Here is a 20889-nt window from a genome sequence, read left to right on the forward strand (position 1 = left end):
TAACAACAACAACCATAATGGCAACAATGTGAAGGAACACACAAACACAGAAAGATACAAGAACAACATCAAAATAAGGGTTGAGAACAACAGCAGCAGTAACAGAAGAGAAAATGTAGGTGAGGGGTGGATCAACATACAAAATATTGGTAGCACCAAGAACAATGACAATAACAGTAGCAACTATACAAAGGGTACAGATACAAACACTATAGTAAGCAAACCCATATATACACACACAAATACACATACAAAACAGATAGACAAAGCATACACACATACAGATACAGACACAAATGCATGTGCAGATAAGGATACATATCATAGAAAGACAGAACAGACTGAACAGAACAGGAGAATACATGTGGATGGAAGAGTTGTTGAAGAGGTCACAGAGGCATGACAAAATATTTCCAGACAATAGACATAAGATAAAATAAGAACATTAATAAACGAGTGAAGAATGTGTTTATTTGGCAAAAAAAAAAAAAAATGACTAATCTGAAACATAACACACACACATACCACTAAGTGATTATTTACATAGACTACAACCAGAGCAAATATGCAAAATGTTGCTGCTCTCAAGTATTTGAAATTTATAATAAATCTGAATTTCTGTTTTTGTGACTATATGGATTTCAAGTTTTTAAGACTCAGCTTCTGGTTGAGTGTATTTGGAGTCAGCCTAACCTCAGGAGTGTTTCTGTGCTTCTTTGGACCACTAGCCTTTGGTGCAAATTCAGTCCATCCCATAAAATAAAACCTTTTGTTCTCTCAACCAGCAAAATGCAAACTGAATAGAACAACGGAAGTAGAAGTAAAGAAAACATACAAGCTGGATATCAGGTAGAGAATTATATCTAACCTTTTTCATACCCACACACCTGAAACCACCTCTGGTTCTATGATACAAGCTTCCTGTTTTAAAACGATCTAAATTAAGACCTTCCATCAAAATTTCATGTTATATTTATATTCCAAATACCTGCTTAATCCTATAGTATTCCGATTAAATTGTGTTATAATTCTTATTTATTGACATTGTTTTGAATTAATCAGGCATCATCTTGAATCTTCAACAGTGATAATATGATTGTATGTTTTTAGAATGACATTGTAAGGTAGATGTGAAAGACCCAATCTAACTGGTTTGAACATAAAACTGGTAGAATATTTTGGCCATATTTAGCTGGTTTAAATGCTAAAGGGTTAATAATGGTAAATTTATTTGACTAAATTCTTCATTATTTAAAAAATTAATTGAAGCAAACACAGTGTATTTCAACAGAAATATGGTAACAAAAGGGTTAAAGTGATCTGAATTCCATTAAAATTTCTTGACAAAAACTGAAAGAATCCCATCATATACTTATATGAGTGCGTTTGTCTCCTACCACTGCTCAACAACCAATGTTGGTGTGTTTAACTTAACAGTTAGGCAAGCGACTAACAAAGTACCAAGCTTATAAAAATAAGTACTCGGGTCGATTCATTTGACTACAATTCTTCAAGGTTGTGTCCCAGCATGGCTGCAGTCTAATGATAAAAGATAAAAATAAAAATTTATAGATGTTATGTTTTTTTATATAGGTCCTTCAATCTTACTTCAGACTGAAGGCCTGACAGCCCTTTGCATGGGATGTACTAAAAGGCTATCCAGAGTATTACATGTCAATTTATCATCATCATTATACTCCAACATGGTTGAACAATAAGTCCCAACCAACTGAGATTCATAGTACAGGCTGTACTTTTCATCCTGTTGGTTGCAGAATGCAAAACATGGATTGCAAGACCTACATTTGAGTGATTTTCCTGAGATACCATCTTACACTTGTATACCAATACATCACAAGGTGACCTATGTAAATATTGTTCCTGTCTTGAATGGACAGGGACAATGTAAAATGAAGTGCTTTGTCCAAGAATACAATGCACAAACAATTGGGGAATCAAAACTATGACTTCACAATGACGAGTGCAACACCCTAACCACCAGGCCATGAGCCTTCACTACTACATACAACTATCACTACAGTTTTTTGGTCAATCAATAAATAAAAATGCACATTGAATTATTCACAGGAAATAAAAAACATAACTTGTTTGATGGCAACGTATGTTTACAAACATATGCTATTAGGACAAAGGCACTAACACATATTAACATATACTCTTTTACTTGTTTCAGTCTTTTGACTGTGGCCATGCTGGAGCACCGCCTTTAGTCGAGCAAATCGACCCCAGGACTTATTCTTTAGAAGCCTAGTACTTATTCTATTGGTCTCTTTTGCCGAACCGCTAAGTTACGGGGACATAAACACACCAGCATCGGTTGTCAAGCGATGTTGGGGGGACAAACACATACATATATATATACATATATACGACGGGCTTCTTTCAGTTTCTGTCTACCAAATCCACTGACAAAGATGCCCAAGATGCCAAGCAGTGGGACTGAACCCGGGACCATGTGGTTGGTAAGCAAGCTCCACTGACAAAGCTTTGGTTGCCTGGGGCCATAGTTGAAGACCCTTAACCAAGCTGTCACACAGTGTAATTGAATCTGAGACCTTGCTTGGGAAACAAACTTCATAATCACATTGCCAAACGGAGCTTTAGATCAAGATGCCCATGTAGGTTGGATTTTCTGTTTTGACAGGGATTTTTCCAATTCTTTTTTCACCACAGCCTTCAAAATGATGTCGGCGGGTATCTTTTTATGAAAAACATTTTTGAAAATTTATGAAAATTTTTTGAAAACTTTCACTTCACCATCCCACTCTGGACCGATTTTGACACTATGCACTTAAAAAACCATGTGAGAAACCTTTTCAGTAAAAAAAATGTTTTCCGAGTATAAGACATGCAATTCAAGGGAGATTTGGCAGTTGTTTCAATACATCCCAAGACCATCCTCCTTGCTTCTTTTTCATTCTCACAAGTATTGATATTCTTTCAATATTTTTCTCCACATAGACACATTTTATGGAATGATGATGCAGGAGTAACACATGCATGATCCATTACTGGGATATAAGCAAAAAAGAAAAAAATGGCAATTTAAATTTTTAACCCACCCCCACCCCAACCAAGTAAGGCCGTGTGTGTGTGTAAGAAAAAACATATTTACTAACCGTAGAGTATGCTATTAAAATAAATTATCTTTTACATGCCTCATTTTTAAATCATTGGATAAATCCCAGCGATGACCATCTCAGGCTCTCCAATTTTTTAAAATTATAAACAGAAACGATCAGTGGTGGGGGTGGAGTGGGGTTGAAAAACCGTAAATTTTCAAAATTTTTTATAGCATAAAATAGGGAGAAAAATTTACACATGGAAGTGACAAAGAACTGGGGAAGGTGGTCAGGGAATGTGCTAGAAACAACAGCCAAATCTTTCTTAAATCACACACCTTTTCCTCTGAAAATATTTACAATTCTTTTTTTCTACTGAAAAGGTTTCTTCCATGGTTTTTAAGTGCATAGTGCCAAAGAAATTGACCAAAATTGGTCCGGCAGAGTTGGGTGGTGAGGTGAAAAAAGAGGACATAAAGTTTTGAAAATTTTTCTTCATAAAAAGATGCCCTCCATTATTTCAAAGGCTGTAGTGAAAAATAAAATTGGAAAAATCTGTCAAAACAAAAATTCCAACTTATGTGTGCAGCCTAATCTGAAACTCCACCCAATATATGTGCGTATGTATACATATGTTGGTTGACCATGGCTCAGATATAAGGACAAGCTGAAGAGTAACCTCTCAGCAGTCAATATAGCTCATAACACTTTTGAGATAGGGACTACATCATACTCCAGTGTTTTAGTCTTGGTTTTTCTACAGCCTGATAACCACCCTAATGTCAACCACTTAACAGAATGTTTTTTTTTTCCTATTGCACCAACATTAGTAAGGTTACCAAGTACTCACAAAACTAAATAGATGTGATGATTCTAAGCAAGGAAATGAGACAGAGGGAGATATAGGATGATGACAAGAGGAACAGATTTACAGTTCTGATAAGGTGGTGATGGAGAGTAGCAAAGTAATCATGATAGGGACAGAGCAGGTGGGGCATTAGTGTTAGTAGTTAGAGAAAAAGGGAGGGACAGTGATGAAAATGGACCAGTAGAGTCTCTTATACATAGGAGCTTGTAAAGGATGAGGCTTGCATGCAAAGTGGCCATTCATGGCTTGCTAGCTTCATGAGATGAGAAGTGAATGGAGGGACAGAAGGTGATCAACAGGTAAATAAATGGTAGATATATCAGCAAATATAGGCTTAGCAGGATACAAATATATATTACACATACGGAGATCTCAGGCATTGTTTTAATGTACATTCCATCACAGGCCTCAGGTCATTTGCAGCACTACATACCAACAATCGATCTCTTTTCCATCTCTCAGATTCTTGCATAAGACAGTCTGTATCTATTTGCATGGATTTTATGAATATACACACACATATAAATATATTACACAGCTACAGACACACAGACATATATACAGAGTGTGGTGAATAAACTGTAGTCTGAATTACACAAAAATGAAAATGACACTGACATCTCATTTTAACAGATATATCATATTCACCAAATTTGCATAAAAATATTTTGAAATACTAAAGAGTAAATTTTTTTCAATAAAATCGCCATTGGCTTCAACCACTGCCTCCAGACGACTTTAGAATCTCCTGCAACTCTTCTGGACCATTTCCTTGTTTAAGTTGGTGAATGCTGCCATAATCCTTGCCTTCAGTTCATCTGGTTTTGTTGGTTTGGGTGATGTGGTCACACAAATTGTCTGACAGCCATGACTGGGTTCTCCTGCTTGTGTGCCATGGGGCAGGGTGCTGCTGCCAGACATAAGTGTCTTCCAGCAGCCACTCTCTTGACCCAGGGCAGCACTACCTCATCCAGGTACTTGATGTAGGTCTCCGTGTTGAGTCTGAGTGAGAAAATACATGGAGGCATAACATCACCATCACTAGTGATCACTCCAAACACCACAATGTTGACTGGATGTTTGATTTTTTATCATTCTTGGAACATGTTTTGGGGACACAGCAAGCCAATGGTTATTCTGTGTGTTCACCATCTGATCCTGGCAGAAATTTTTCCCATCTGTGAAAAGCCAAAGCATGTTGGTTGAAAGAGATGCTGGAGTTTGTTCAAAAGCTTTGTAGTGTGGTCTTTCCTCTTGTCCTTGATGGCTAAGGATAAAAACTGGCCTTTCTCATCTTGTATGAGGAATACTGAATGTATTTATGCACTATCTGCCTGATAAGAAACTCAGGCACTCCCATGTCCCTGGCGATGGATCTGATTGACTTGGAGGGATTGTTGTCAATCATGGCCTGGATCTCACCAACAAATTCAGTTCTTTTCTTATCAGAATGAGTTTTCTGAGCTGCCATACCTTCTTAATCACCATTAGACTCATCCAACTCTTTCCGAATCCTCTGCACTGTCCTCAGATTGACACCCACACACTCTGAAACGTTCGTATTAGAGCTTCCAGCACGAATGCCAAGCAGTATAGCATGTCGTTTTCAAATTTCTGGCAGAGAAAATTGTGTCATGGTGCTATTTTGCTCACAGAAAACTGACCCTACTATACTGTATAATCAACAAAATCAAAACAATGTGCATGCGTGAAATTAAAAATATAAAATGGTGACAATTTACCCATTGCACCCTGTATATATGTATAAGTATGGTGGTTGTCTACACCTTATGCAGATTGTGACCACCTCTTGTACTTATATCTTAGATCAATCATGACATCTCATGTGGTTTTTTTAAGCCAGACAAATGTATTGAAAAGATACCCACATAGATTGCATATCTGATTTGAACCACCAAGAGGTGCAGTTAAGTTCTGATCTTTGTGGATCTTAAAATATCTTTTGAGGTCTCTGTTAGGTTTGCAGATCTTATGACATACAGTATTGAAAGGTGTGCACAGATAAATAGGCAGAGTGAAGGTTTGTTTCACATGGGTCCACAAATGAGATTTGAGTGCAGCAAAAGAAAGGCATGGTCTGTCACAAAATGTGACTTGTATCTGTGACAGATATATGTCATCATCATCATCGTTTAACGTCCATTTTCCATGCTAGCATGGGTTGGACGGTTTGACTGGGGGGTCTGGGAAGCCAGGAGACTGCACCGGGCTCCAGTCTGATTTGGCAGTGTTTCTACAGCTGGATGCCCTTCCTAATGCCAATCACTCCATGAATGTAGTGGGTGCTTTTTACGCGCCACCGGCACAGGGGCCAGGAAACAGCCATGATCGGTTGGTGCTTTTTATGTGCTGCTGGCATGGAATACATATATATGTGTGTATGTATGTATTTGCATCTGCGAGGCATCACGTCAATTAAATCAATGATTCTGAAAAACCAAATGTGATGGTTGGGCCATATTGTTCAAATGGCGGATGAACGCACACCCAAACAACTGTTTTATGATGAGCTTGCAGAGGGGAAATGCAATCGGTATAAACCTAAATAGAGGTTTAAGGACTACCATGAAGTCACTTGGAATGGATCCAAAGGCCACAGAAACCTTTGCTTTGGATCGAACTGGATAGCAAAAAAAAAAAAAAAGTGTTTGAGGAAGCCAAGACAACACATGCAAGACTCAAGAGAACTAAAGAAAAATGTTGCAGTTGAGGTGAATTTCAGTGACCTTTTTGTGCAGTTTGTGATAGACCATGTCTTTCTTTTGTGAGACTCAAATCTCAAATATTTAAGAACCCATGAAAAACGTATCTCCACCAACTATTCTGCCTATTTATTTGTGCGCACCTTTCAATGTTGTGTATGTTGTAAGGTCTGCAATTTTAACGGAGACTTCAAAAGACATTTTAAGATACACAAAGATCAGGACTTAACTGCAGATCTTGGTCCAAATCAGATATGCAATCTATGTGGGTGTTTTTTCAATGCATTGTCTGATTTAAAAAGCCACATCAGATGCCATGATGAATCTAAGGTATAGGTACAAGAGGTGGTCAGACTTTGCAGACAACCACCATATATGTGTGTGTGCATATTTCATGTATGTATATATATATATATACTAGCTAGACCCATGAAAACTTCATGGAAAATATAAAAAATGTGAGCATCTATAAATTGTGCGCTGGTACCATGAGAAAGGTTTCTATATTCTGACACTTACAGTAACAGTAATTAATTATATTATTATATTGTAGGAAAATAAAAGTAACATCCAATATTTGTGTGGTTATGTATCTGTCTACTCTGAAAATACTGATAAACATTTAAAAACAAAGCGAACACCACCTTCATTTCAGTCACAACTCACTCTGTCCCTCCTCTCTCACTTCAAGTATAACACTTTTTTTTATTTTTCTTTCTACTTCTCCCTTCAAGTGTAGAAAAGTGACATCTGCAGCTATTTGCTGAGAGAGAGAGAGAGAGAGAGTGTGTGTGTGAGAGGCAGACAAGATAGGCCGCTGTTAGGACTGGATTAACACCCATAGTGACCCTAATGACAAGATTTTCCTGCCCCTGTATTGGATCTTTCCCATTTTCTTCCTCTTGCTGCAGTCCACTCAGCTGGCCAAAATGAGTTGTAGCTGTAATTCAAAGGGGCCAGCCTTGTCACATTATGTGAGGCTGAATCTTCCCAAGAACTAGGTTAATGGTAAACATGTCTGTGATGTACTCAGCCACTTGTGCATTAATTTTATCTTGGTGTGGTAATGAAAAGTGAAAGTGACATCCAATATTTGCTGTAGTTATTTGTCTTTGTTTTACCAATGTGTCTATGTATCTACTTTTCTTTTGATGTACATATGTCTACTCTGAAAATACTGATAAACATTTTTCTTCCCTTCCTTTTCGTCACCACTCACTCTCTCTTTGTACCTCTCCCTGCCTTCAACCGTTTTACCTATTTCTTCCTTTGAAGTGTGACACACACATCACAGGTATGTACAAAAAAAACCCCAAAAAACTAAGCGTATCAATATAATTGAATATATATGTATATTTATATGTATTTACATATATTATATATATATACATACACACAAGAAAACTAGATAAAAAAATTACTTTAAAAAAAATATTTTCCTTTCTTTCAAAACACATGCCAGTTTTATTCCAACAGTTAGTCTTTCAATATGTGCATGCACAACTAGAGCCCTCTAGCTGTAGAAGTCTCAACACCAGTTTAGTTTCTTCCTAATAACAATTCTATTACCAGACTGAATGGCATTACTATTGGTTGTACAGCTGAAGTAAAATAGGTGGAAGAGGCATCAGTCCAGATGTTAAAATACCGACATAGCAACAAGCAAATTCTTGTAAGTTCTAACTTGGAGGAATTCAGCCCATACAAAGCAGATTAGAAAGAGAATCAACATATGTGATTCACAGTAGTTTTCAAGACAGTTGAAACTAATCTTATATAAACAATTAGCTGTTTGGTTGTCTGACTGACTTATAAATAAGAAAAAAAAAGACTACAAAGCTGAATTATATTAAGTTAAAATAAAAAAAATATAAAAAACTTATAGCAAAAACAACATTCCAACAGTCCAGGTGTATTTTTATCAAATTAAAAAACAACACTTTTCACATTAAAGTCTATTTTTATTCACATTAAATCTATCATTTTTTTATAACATTCAACTTTATTAACTGAAAACAAATAGAATGATATATAAAGATATTTAGTCATCTTAACCATGCTGCCATGAAGCATTGAAGTCTTTTAACTGAACTGGGAAGGGGAAGGAAGGGAATAATGAAATGTTTTATTTAAATAACTGAAAAATAAATAAGTTTTTTTGTAAATCATGAAAGGGCAGACATAGAATGTCCATCAAAGGGCAGGGGAGGTAGGGGAATGTTTTGTTCACATTTTCAATGTTCTATTCCTTATTATTTATATCAGGAAATATTGACTACACAGCCATGTATTCCAACTTTATGTGACTTCAACTAAAGACCTGTACATTAGTTGTTAGCTAGGTTTAACAATGAAGACATGCATGGGTCTGTTGCCTCTTACTGTGTTTTGTTTTGTCAAAGAGTTAGTCATGTAAATGTTTCAAGAGCAGGTGTAAATAAGGGAGTAGGCTGATGGTAGAGGAAGAACAGGGTTTAAACCTCACCCAAACATTCAAAACCTCCAATTTTCATAGAGAAAGAAAAAAAATCATGTCAAACAACTATTTATTATTTGAACAAGACAAAGGTGGTAAATTAATAGACAAAGGCAGTGGATTAACAGGATATTAAGAGCAGTGACAAAATGTTTGGCAACATCTAGTCAGTTCAAATCTTGTTAAAGTCAATAAAATTGACTGTTTCCTCCTGCCAAAATTTCTCCAGCCTTGTGCCTCTTTAAGACATTAATTTAACAAGACAGGAACAGAAGATGATAGTCGTGGTGGTGGTGGTGGTGGTTGTTGTGGGTGGGGGAAGAACCTTCAGTCAGAATCCACAAATTCTCCTGATTCAATACTATCCAGGTCATCACTTTCTTCACTAGCATCATGGCTGTCATCATCCATGAGATCTCCAGTGAGGGCAACTCTGGCGTAATCATCGGTGTCAATAGATTTGCAGAAATGGATGGCATATTTTAACTTTTCCTTTAATATTTCTTGAGACGAATATCTTGGCATTTTTAAGAGGAAAAAACAGGTGTAGCTTTCTGGGAGAAAATGGTCAGGTGGGTTGTACTTGTCTAAGACCTGTTGAAAAGAAAAAAAAAAAAAAAAAATGCTAAGCACTTCTTATGAAGACTTATTTTCATACATAATGCAGCTGTTTGATAATTTTCTTAAATGCTCTACTACATAATTTAGTCCTAACTCTACCAACAATGTATCAACATTAAGAACCAGTCTTTTTTTGGATGTGACAAAAAATAATTTCTTCATGAGAAATAAATCTCTAATTTAACTTTTTGGTATTTAACCTTTTAGCATTCAGATTACTCTGTCAAATGTAATGCTTATTTATTCATACGGTTTTGAATTAATTATGCACTATTTTCAGTGGCTCAACTGTTTATTTTCACAATGACATTGTACATAAAAGAAGACATATATGACTGATTTAAGTGCTAGAGGTTTAAGCCAGTTAAGGTTTGCAGTTTCAAACTAACCACTAGCTTTGTGCATTAACTGAATTCCGCAGGTTTATCTCTTCATAAAATAATCACATGAATATGAATAAGTACTGATTAAAAAGAGTCATCACACTGAAGTATCTTTAAAAAACATCTCAGTAAAAAATTACCTGTAAAACAAAGTCTCTTCCTCTGAAATCAGCAATAGTTCGTGGTAATCGCGTTCGGCCCCAAACAAATCGCAAAAACAAGGACCTCTCAGTGTTAGTAAATTCTTCCATTACTGCCCAGAACCACTGTATTAGAGGTGCAGTAGCATCTATACCTTTATATGTGGCCACTGATTTCAGCAGAGTCAACGGTATATCAGGACTGCCACACACCTATTTGAGAATTTAAATTATACAACAACAACAACAACAAACTGGAGTTCTTGGCAAAATCAAGAACTGCAATAACAATAACATTAAACTGATAAAATATAATTGATATTTAAGCAATTGACATCAATATACAACATTAATCTCAGAAAATAACAATGACTTAACTGGTATTTAAATAATCAACATCAATATGCAACATTAATTTCATAAAGTAACAATGATTTTTAACAGGTATTTAAGCAATCATCAATATTAACCTCAATATACAACAGGTAAGAAGGATAAACAACAATATTAATCCTGGTTTGATTTTAACACAAATGGGAAAGACCAAACTAGAGATTTTGAGAGCATCTAGTCTAGCATCTTCACCAAATGTGCTAATGTTACCACTCTTTAAACACAAAGTATTAATTAAGTGTGAAAATGAGCATTAATGAAGAGTTAAGAAATATAAATTGCCTGACAACATAAACATCTTTGCTAACATTTATGTATATAAAAACCAATTTTGAAACAAAAAAACAAAAACAAATCAACACAAAAAGAAAAAAAAAACAAGCTTGATATAAACACTAGTATATTTGAAATTTTAAAAAATACAGATTATGAATAGATTGAGTTAATGTTGTTTTCCAAAAAAAAAAAAAAAAAAAAAAAAAAAAAATCATTTAGAACATTTAAACAGTAGCTACAAATATTTTTTCCCCCTTTCTAGTAATGTTACATACAAGTCAGTGTGCAGTGCATTACTAGAGAAGGTGGCCTTCAAATTGAAATGGCATTATCTAAACCCCCTCTATTACCAAATTTATTTTGAAAAAGACTGCCTTTGTTTCAATTAATTAAGAAATTGAAGAATTAAATAAAAATAACTGCCAGTATTATGTTGGTGTTTGGAACATAAGAAATATGAATGGAAGGTCTTAATTTAGATTGCTTTAGAAGTTTCTTTCATAAGCCAAAATCTAAGGCAGTTTGATATCAAAAGGGTTAAGAAATGTGGAATAATTTCAGCATGAAATTAACAACACAATATTATTCAGCTATAATAATCCAGTCAAAGATATTACAGTTTAAAATTAAAACATAATTCAAATAAAATTTTTCATTCAAACATTGGTTATATCGGAATTTTATATTAAAATTATGGTTAATCAAGGGAACGCTCTGAAAGTTCTATAGTGATATCATAGAAATTAAACAAATCGTCTTTGGAGATGTCATCACATTTGGTGTACTACTATCACTAATGACTCACATAATGCGGGCTACCACATCACATCCATACTCATAGAAGCGGTTTAACAGAATAATTGTTATTTCAGCTAATAACTAGTTGATTGTAAACAAATAGAATAAGCAGAGTAACGAGAGCCATAATACAATGACAAACAGTAAGACCCTAAATCATTAACCAAAGTTATAATTAAGAGACAAGAATTCTAATTGTCAAATAATGACCGGAGAGAATTATCCAAATTAAAATTGGACCAAAACTTAGCTGGAGAGATGCAAGTAGTATGTGGAATAAGCTAGATCTCTGGTTGCTATGATAACAACTCTAAAACATATTAAACCTACTCAGTGGAATACATAACAATCAAGGCCAGAGAATTATTTGGTGTGGAAGCAAGAATAAGCCTGATGTTTCTTAGTTATGGTAACAATCATTAAACTATTTTCATACCAAAAACTTTATATTTTCTGAAACCAAAACCATACCCATGGTTGCTGAAAGTCAGATTTACATCCTCCTTGTATACCACCATTTCATTTTAATTTTTAATTCATTAAAAATTTCAGGAGTTGTTCCCCTTCCCTCCTTTTGACAGTAATTTTCATTAATACTAATGACTTTGTTACATTACCATTTCAATTAATTCAAAAGTTATTAGTGGTAGCCTGTTTTCAACTACACTCTTCATAATCTTTAAAGTTCTTTGAGACTGTAGCAGCAGCATGAGCACTCTTGAACCTTAGTTGCTCATATTGTAGCTTTTTACTTTTAACTACCCATTTTGCTTCACCAGGTGATGGTCAGATCCACTTAGTTTTGCTTGGACTGCCCACGTCTTTAACATGATGGATTAGCCTAGCGTCTGTTTATCAGTTATAAAATCAGAATTTCTGGCCCGCTAAGTCCCAAGAGAGGAGAGTCTTGCTACGAGTGGCCTGGGACCTTGACATGATAACAATTTTGACTTCAATTACAGTTTTCAGTTTGAACCAATTTCAAACCAGAATCCTAGATATTATGCTTAGTGTCCTACCAACATTTGAATAGAACCAGAATTATTGTGATGTTGTATTTCAGGTTTTTCTCTAACATTCATATCTACATTTTGATGAACATTTAAAATCTATGTTTTGACAATTGAATTGTCTTACCAATTTGTTATATCAAATTTTAGCAGTTGTAATAAATGTCTCCTTATGGTCTATTGCAATTGTCTCTGAATTCATTTAACACAAGACATATACATATCAGAGCTTCTGCAATTCATATATCCACATACATATACCTATGGCGTCAAGACTAATAAAAGTTAAGATGAAATTTTATTAGGGCTTAATGAACTCTATTGTATCCTACTAATTAATTAGATATATTATAGATTGCCAGATGAGTGTGCATCATTCATTACCACCAAAGTTTCCTAGAGCCGATTATAAATATTTAAGCACGGAGCTTCTTCTGAAGTCTCAACTATGCATAACTCTATAAATTACACCCGCTATGGTGCCTCAACCAAAATAATTCCATGTTAGAGGTCCAGAAGGTCAACACACCTTTGGCCTTGTGTCTTTGTACATTATCAGCATGTCTTTTACAAGGGGGTGCTGAAAAGTTCCTGGCTTTGGGTAAAAGAAAATACAAGAGGATCAGTTAATTATGATTTTATTTAACATATTCCCCTCTCAGATTCACACTTATTGCAGTAGGCCTTCAGTTTTTCTAAATCATGCCATGTAAAAAGCACTCACCCCACTCTGTGGAGTGGTTGGTCCTAGGAAGGGCATCCAGCCATAAAAGACCGCACCAAAACTCCTATGAAGTTGTCCAACCCATGCCAGCATGGAAGGAGGAGGTTAAATGATGATGATGACGTAAAAGAACTTGGAAGGTTGGGCTTCCAACCATGTCTTTTGCAACACCCTTAAAAATAGGAACGTTTCAGCACACCTTTTCCCCTGCTGTTTTTCCAACTACCTTGAAGTTACCTCTACCCCTTTATTAACCATATTTCTGTTGACTTAGTCTTTATTTCAATTTATTTTGAAAATGATGAAGAATTTAGCAAAATAACTCATTTATTAAGCTTGGAATGAAGTGACATGAAATTTTGATGGAAGGTTTTCATTTAGATTACTTTAAAACAGGAAGTATCATAGAATTAGGAGCAATCACAGGTGGGTTTAAACACACTTTGGATTACATAGCCAATGATTCTGCTTTGGCTAAAGCTCCCTCTCATAAAAGAGAATTGCTGGACAATTGCAGTAGAATCAAAGTCATTGTTTGCGAAATAAAAGGATAAAAAATGTCTATCTGAATATTTTCTCTAATATGAACAATAACATTTTCCTCCAGTATTACCAATGTTTTCTGAAAGAAAAATTTTACTTTTACATCAAGTGATCAATCAGTTGTTCAATACAAAACAGAAACAGCAAAAACTTCTTTTTATCTTGCCACCATTAACAGCAATAATTCTTATTTATGACGATGATGCCTCATCTCCTCGGGTTAATAGAAGCCAGCTTGTAATTCCATCAGGACTGTAGTCTCATCAGCTAATGCACGACATCTCACTTGTCTCCCGAGGATATGCAGATTGTGCTCAGCAGGAGACAAGTCAGATGGTCGTGCATGCTAGTAACATTGTCCTATGTTGTTCCTAGCCAATGACATTCTTCATAAATTCATGCAAAAGATGCTTGAACAATTAATAGAAACTGTACCAAGGCAGGGTAAGGGGTGGAGAGTACCTAATTATCTAAATTTTAATTCAACCCCATCACAGGCTAAAGTTATTATAGATATATATATGTGTGTGTATGTGTGTGTGTGTGTGTAAATGTCAGACAATGAGAATGAATGCTCATCACTGCATTGGTGGATAGATTTTTCTTATTTGTGTATTATTAATTGGACTTATGTAGCTATAAGACAACACCTTAGCACTTAGATTACTTTGTCAAATGTAAATACTAATTTATTCACATTCTTTTAAATCAATCCCACATTATCTAGCAGCTTTGAGCTATCATTGAAATCTCAAAACGACAAGATAATCCATAATTCTAAACAATGTAAATAAAAAAATATTACATTTGATGGAGTAATCTCAATGCTTAAACTGTCAGAAAATTTATGAATGTATTTATTGCAGAACCTACTAGAAATACTTCAGAATAATGGCATAAGTTTATTACTTAGATGCAAGTAGACTTGTAGTCATAGTGTGCAACGCTAAAGACAGGTAGCTGCAAGCATCAGCTAACCAAACACTATGCCATTGGAATTGGACAGATTTAATTTGGTGCTTAGTTTAATGCCACAACTCAGCTGTGTCTTTGGTGAGGTTCATTCAGCTGAAAAGCATTAAAGACCAGGCCTCTGGATTGACATCTACAGCGGTCCTGAAAAAAAGGTCATAGATATTGACCTTCTACCAAAAAAAAAAAAAAAAAAAAAAAAAACCCCCAGTCCATCTTTATTTTTGGGAGAGGTATCAAAGACCAATATATTTTCTCCCTTCTAAGATGGTAGGGTGTAATCCGATCACTACTTTTAGGAAGGCAAGTACATAGAGGCTTCCTTGTTAAGTTTTAGCCCATTTTGCACAAGCATAAATTAATTTTAACCCTAATCTTTTACTATACACAGAATGTCCAGTGATTAAAAAGAGTTTGAAAAATATTTGAATGCTAATTAATTAGTAACTATCTGCATGCTTTAATTGATACGTGATGGGGAAGTAACATAGCTCATAAGGAGGGACTCAGTAGAAAAGAATAACAAAATTGTTCAAAGTTGATTATCCATGTTGAAGTTTCGAAAGCTAATGCACGCCATCTCACTTCTCTCCCGAGGATGTGTTTTGATTAGCCTTGCAGGAGTTAAGTCAGATGACTGTGCATGCAATTTATACATCTTTTTCTCCCTCTTTTGCTTGCCTTTGGTTAAATCTCCCTAAAGAATGCAACAAATATGTTGTGGTAATAAACCAATCTCTTCAGTAAACTTAGATAAAAAAAAAAAAATTCTGGATGATATCCCTCATCCCCATCTTCTAAATTGTTTCTTCTATCCAGGCTACACCAAAAGTAAACCTCTTTTCTGAAAGTATCACATACTTAGACTCCACTGACATTAGGTACTCCACCTCTCCTACTACTAGCAAATAGCAATGCCATCATCCTTGTTCTCAGGCTAAATAATAAATAATTTCAGTTCTACTAATTCTTACAGTGCCAGTTACCACCATTTTACATCTTCAGTATTGCTACTTGGAACAATCAGATAATTGTGAAACTTCTGTATATGATATTAGGCAAAACATTGGCTATAGACTGATTAAAAATAAGTAGAATCTGCCTATTTTGTTGATGCTCTGCAGATGAATAACACTGGATAAATATACATTTATCACCACAGATGAAACAATTCAAGGCAAATAAAAAATTTAAAAATCTAGCTGCTGCAGGATTTTTTTTTCTCAAAGTGTGTTTTTCAGGAGATTTGTTTGTGTGAGTCTTATGACAAAACACACACACAAATTTGAAGTTAAATGACTTTCATTTAGATAAATAAGTGTCCTAGAGTTCTGGCTTAAAAGAAGAGGTTATAATACAAGATCAGATACTGAAGACTCAAATTCAGTAATTAGCCCAATCTACTATTAAGATACAGAATGACCGGTTGTTGAGTTTGTAATGACTAACATCAAGTCGACTGTTAAGATATGCAGTAACTGGTTGTTGAGTTTGTAATGACTTCTAACATCAAGTCACAAACATCAATAACATAAGAATTATGTGACACATGACTATTAATTTATTAAGTGTTTATTTTTTTATTTCATTTTTTTTTCTACATCCATAAATTCTTTCAGAAGAATTATAAATTTAACCCTTGTAGATATTAATTATAAACACCTGAACTTGAATTACTGAAGAGAAATAGTCTACACCATAACAGTTCTAATAAAGGAAAAATTAATTAATTACTCACAAATAAAGGCAGCACATGTTGATTATAAATGTCTTAATTATAAAATATACCAGTTATTTCAACATGAAAAAAAAAAAAAACTGAAACTAACCCAACCAATGCTAAAGAAGGCATTTTAGAGGTAACAAATTTTAAGTTGGTATACAACTTTAAATGCAGCACATGTTAATTATAAATATTTTAAATATAAAATATAAATAATTAACACTAATGAGCTGAAGAGATATTTCAATATGAAAAAACAAAACTGACCCAACCGTATGCTGGAGGAGGCATTTTAGAGGTAACAAATTTTAAGTTGGTATACAACTTTAAATGCAGCACATGTTAATTATAAATATTTTAAATATAAAATATAAATAATTAACACTAATGAGCTGAAGAGATATTTCAATATGAAAAAACAAAACTGACCCAACCGTATGCTGGAGGAGGCATTTTAGAGGTAACAAATTTTAAGTTGGTAACCACTTGGTTACCAAAGAGCAATGGCAAGGAATGCTTTAGAAATTTTCAAATAATAATAGTCATTTAGAAAACAATTTAGAAATAACCAAATAATAGTATTTCTTAGTCCAAAGAAAACAATTTGACATTCATCCAGTAGAAAGAAATGTTTAATTGTCACCCTTCCCTACATCTTTCATTCATCAACTGTAAGGCATTAGAAGGGAGGAAAGGAATTGCTATCTCTATTATTTTATGTAGTAGAGGAGGGTAAAAGCAAATAGCCAACTCTGGTGATATTTAAATATAGAGGGATATAGTTATTTTCATCCAATCAATCTACAACATTATTAATATATTTCATTTGGACAAAACATGGTGAGGTTGTAACACAAGATTTCAAGAGTAGAGAGTTATCTTTCAGTAAGCACTACTCCTGAGTAGTAGTAACTGACAAAGGTTCCAGTTATGGGTGAAGTAGCAGAATATAGTCTTGCAGCTGCTAAGGTATACAAGACCCACAGTTGAGCTGGCCCTTACACATATATTTCACAGACCCACCTGGGTGTGAACATGCTCTGATGTTATGTGAACTGGTTCTCCTGGTTCAGAGTTAAATAGGCCCTGTATAAACTAATGGAAAGTAACAAGGAGCCAGTGTTGTATCTTTATATGGGCATGCTACATGAAGAGATTAAAATATATTCAACTCATTTTTCAGTATCAGGCAATGTTATCTTTTGTCAATTACACTTGATTGATACTGAGCAGAAAATATGAATTATATTAACCAACCATGGAAATCTGCTTTGTGTTTTGAGAAATAGATCTAAAAGTATTGCTTTGTTTCTTAGACAGGGCACTTTGATCCAATTTCTTTAATGTTATGGAAATGAATAAAATCATGTATAAAAAACATACAAATTCTATAGACCTTAGCAATGCAGAATGGTTGCATCACCGTTAGCTTTGCCAAAATGAGGTAATTCCATAATGCAAAATGTTTTCTTAACTTCCATATTTATACACTGAAGTACAGTTCTATAGAATCTTTTCAGGAAGGTTAAAAATAGAAAAAGACACTTTGATGATCAGAGCTTCTACAATACAAGATCCCTATGGACATGCACCACACAAGCCTTTTTCTACAGAATGAATGTCTTTTAGTAAACTTCTTTCAAAGGTATTTTTTTTAGAAATAAAAACAGGGTATTTAAAAATAAAATTTTGAACATTCCTTGCATTAAACTCTTTATTTGATATATGCTAAATTTTAGAACACAGTTTTGAGAGTAACATTTTTTGCAATAACACAGTATTGCAATTTGAAATTTGTGTTCTGAGCAATTTTTGCTGTTATACCGAGCATTTTAGAGAACAACTGAGTACACTTTCAAAGTATAAAAAATAAAAAAAAATAAAAAACGCTGAAATGAAGAATATATTAACAGCATAGGAAATACAAATATAAAAATTTACTGAAGTTATTTCACTTAACATATTTTCTAAGTTTTCATTTAGTCATTACTTACAAAATCTTTTCTATGCTAGAATGGATTATGTAATATACTACTGAGGTAATAACTTCAAAAAAAAAAAAAAATTTAATATGAATGAAAGATAGTTAAAATAATTAGCTTCTACATTTAAAAAAAAATTAAGTATTTTAACTTTATTGAACAAAATTAACTATACAATGTAATTAGTACATTTAAAATTAAAAGTACTTACCATAGTTTCTAGCTCAAATCCAGTGAAAAGTGACAATAATGGTACTGGTATAACTTTGGCCATGCCTTCTCGCACCCATCTTATTTGGTCATCAAACTCATGCAACCTGTTTAAGAATGAGAAGCTAGCTGGTCTTTAAGTGTATAACACAAGAGGCTTATATATTTTAACAATTTACATATTTTGTTTAATAATAAAATGATTATTACAAGTGTCTTGTAATGATGGTTCACATTTTAAATTGGATTGAACAAGCTTGGATGAGTACTCCCTATCTTGTGAAGTACAAATGAATGTATCCAATCAATGAGACACCCTGTACAAAAAAAAAAGAGTTAAATCTCTAAATACTGATGCACACATACATCCTACATGTATGTTGTCTTACATGATTACAAAAGAGTTAAAATTTTCAATGTGGACACAAAAAAAAAGAAAAAAAAAAGTTATAAGCACATACCCTACTCGTTTAACCCTTTAGCATTTAAACTGGCCATAATATTCTGCTTGTTTTATGTTCAAACTGGCCAGATCCAACCTCTCACATTTACCCTACAATGTGATTCTATAAGAAACCAGATCATCAAAATCTTAATGATAATGCACAATTACTTCTAAACAATGAGAATAAATAAGCATCACATTTGACAGAGTAATCTGGATGCTGAAGGGTTAACAAAGCAGAATTGATTATATTAAAAACTATTCTATAACGTTACCGATAGTTCATTGCTGATTTAATGTACTCTGATCTGTTTTCGGGAGTGATACGATATTTCATAGATAATTGCATTTCCTGACCAGAAGCACTGGGGACGCTAAATGGCATGTCAGCATTTCTTAGATCTGCATTGAGCATTTCCTTGATACACATTAATCCTATAATAAAACAGAGTAAAAAGAAAAAGCATTGTGTATGAGAGTATATCTTACCAAGTATTAATAGTCTGATTAACAAAAAAAAAAAAAAAAAAAGTAAACGTACCAGGAACAAAATCTTTATCAACCTCAGTCAAATCACTTATTGTCAGAGGCATCCCTGCAAGTTGTTTCCAAACAGGTTCCGCTATATTAAGGCTAAGTGGACTTCCAGTTCGAATTGCAATACCCATCAGCATTCCTTGAAAGTAAATATATAAATGCATAGTTATTGTTGCTACTATCATAATTACAAATCAGACTAAAATTGAAGTTTAATCATGCATTTTGTATTTTCTAGATACCAATAGCTATCCTTTATTATCATTATTTGTAGGTGGACAAAATGACTTGCAGTATTTGTTCTGGCTTTTTATATTCTAAGTTCAAATCCTGCTAAGGTTTAACACTCTTAGACCCAGTTGCCTATGTCTAACTTTATCCTCCATCTGGGCCCCTGAGCAAAATAAAAATATACAGTTGCATATACAACTCAAAAGTAATGATTGCAGACAAACCAATGGACAGAATCGGCCGCATCTTCTTTTTCTATGTGTTGTTCATTACCCCTTTACTGGGAATCTGACAGAGACGATGTTTAACCTGTTCTCACTATAGCAGGAATGCCTACCATGCTTCCAAGGGTCAATAAAGAATACCAGTGAGTAAAATACTATAATTGATTTAATTATCTTTTCTCCCCACAAATTTCAGGTCTTATGCTAAATTTAAAAACTATTATCACATTATGTCTGCTTTCTCTCTACTGGTATGAGCTGGAATGAGACTCTGCTGAGTCTTTTCCTGACGCATTTGTCGAGTAAGGTATTCCATGACTTGAGCTGCCTGACTTCTTCATGTGGGACAAAAGAACTAACAATGCTAAGGGAACAGCATTGGAGTGAAGACATGCACAGATATAAACACACACACAGTTTATATTTTTTGTTTCAGTTACTGGACAGCAATCATTCTGGGGTACCACCTCAAAGAATTTAGTTGAACAAACTGACCCCAGTTTTTTTTTTTCTTGTTTAGAGCCTGT

General features: G+C 34.2%; 1 protein-coding gene across 1 annotated transcript in view; it reads right to left on the bottom strand.

Annotated features, from left to right (window-relative positions):
- Window positions 1–8614: 8614 nt before the first annotated feature.
- The window catches only part of LOC106884435 (E3 ubiquitin-protein ligase HERC2), a 160411-nt gene continuing 148136 nt past the window's right edge, over window positions 8615–20889 (bottom strand). The window contains exons 58-62 of the mRNA XM_089365383.1: window positions 19912–20046; window positions 19646–19805; window positions 18927–19032; window positions 10295–10507; window positions 8615–9744 (exon numbers count right to left, since the gene is read on the bottom strand). Coding sequence (XP_089221509.1) covers window positions 9478–9744; window positions 10295–10507; window positions 18927–19032; window positions 19646–19805; window positions 19912–20046 — 881 coding nt within the window. The 3' untranslated portion in view covers window positions 8615–9477. The remainder of the gene's footprint in view (window positions 9745–10294; window positions 10508–18926; window positions 19033–19645; window positions 19806–19911; window positions 20047–20889) is intronic.

The sequence above is a fragment of the Octopus bimaculoides genome, chromosome Z (genome assembly GCF_046866305.1).
Source record: "Octopus bimaculoides isolate indiv1 chromosome Z, ASM4686630v1, whole genome shotgun sequence".
Classification (NCBI taxonomy): Eukaryota; Metazoa; Mollusca; class Cephalopoda; order Octopoda; family Octopodidae; genus Octopus; species Octopus bimaculoides.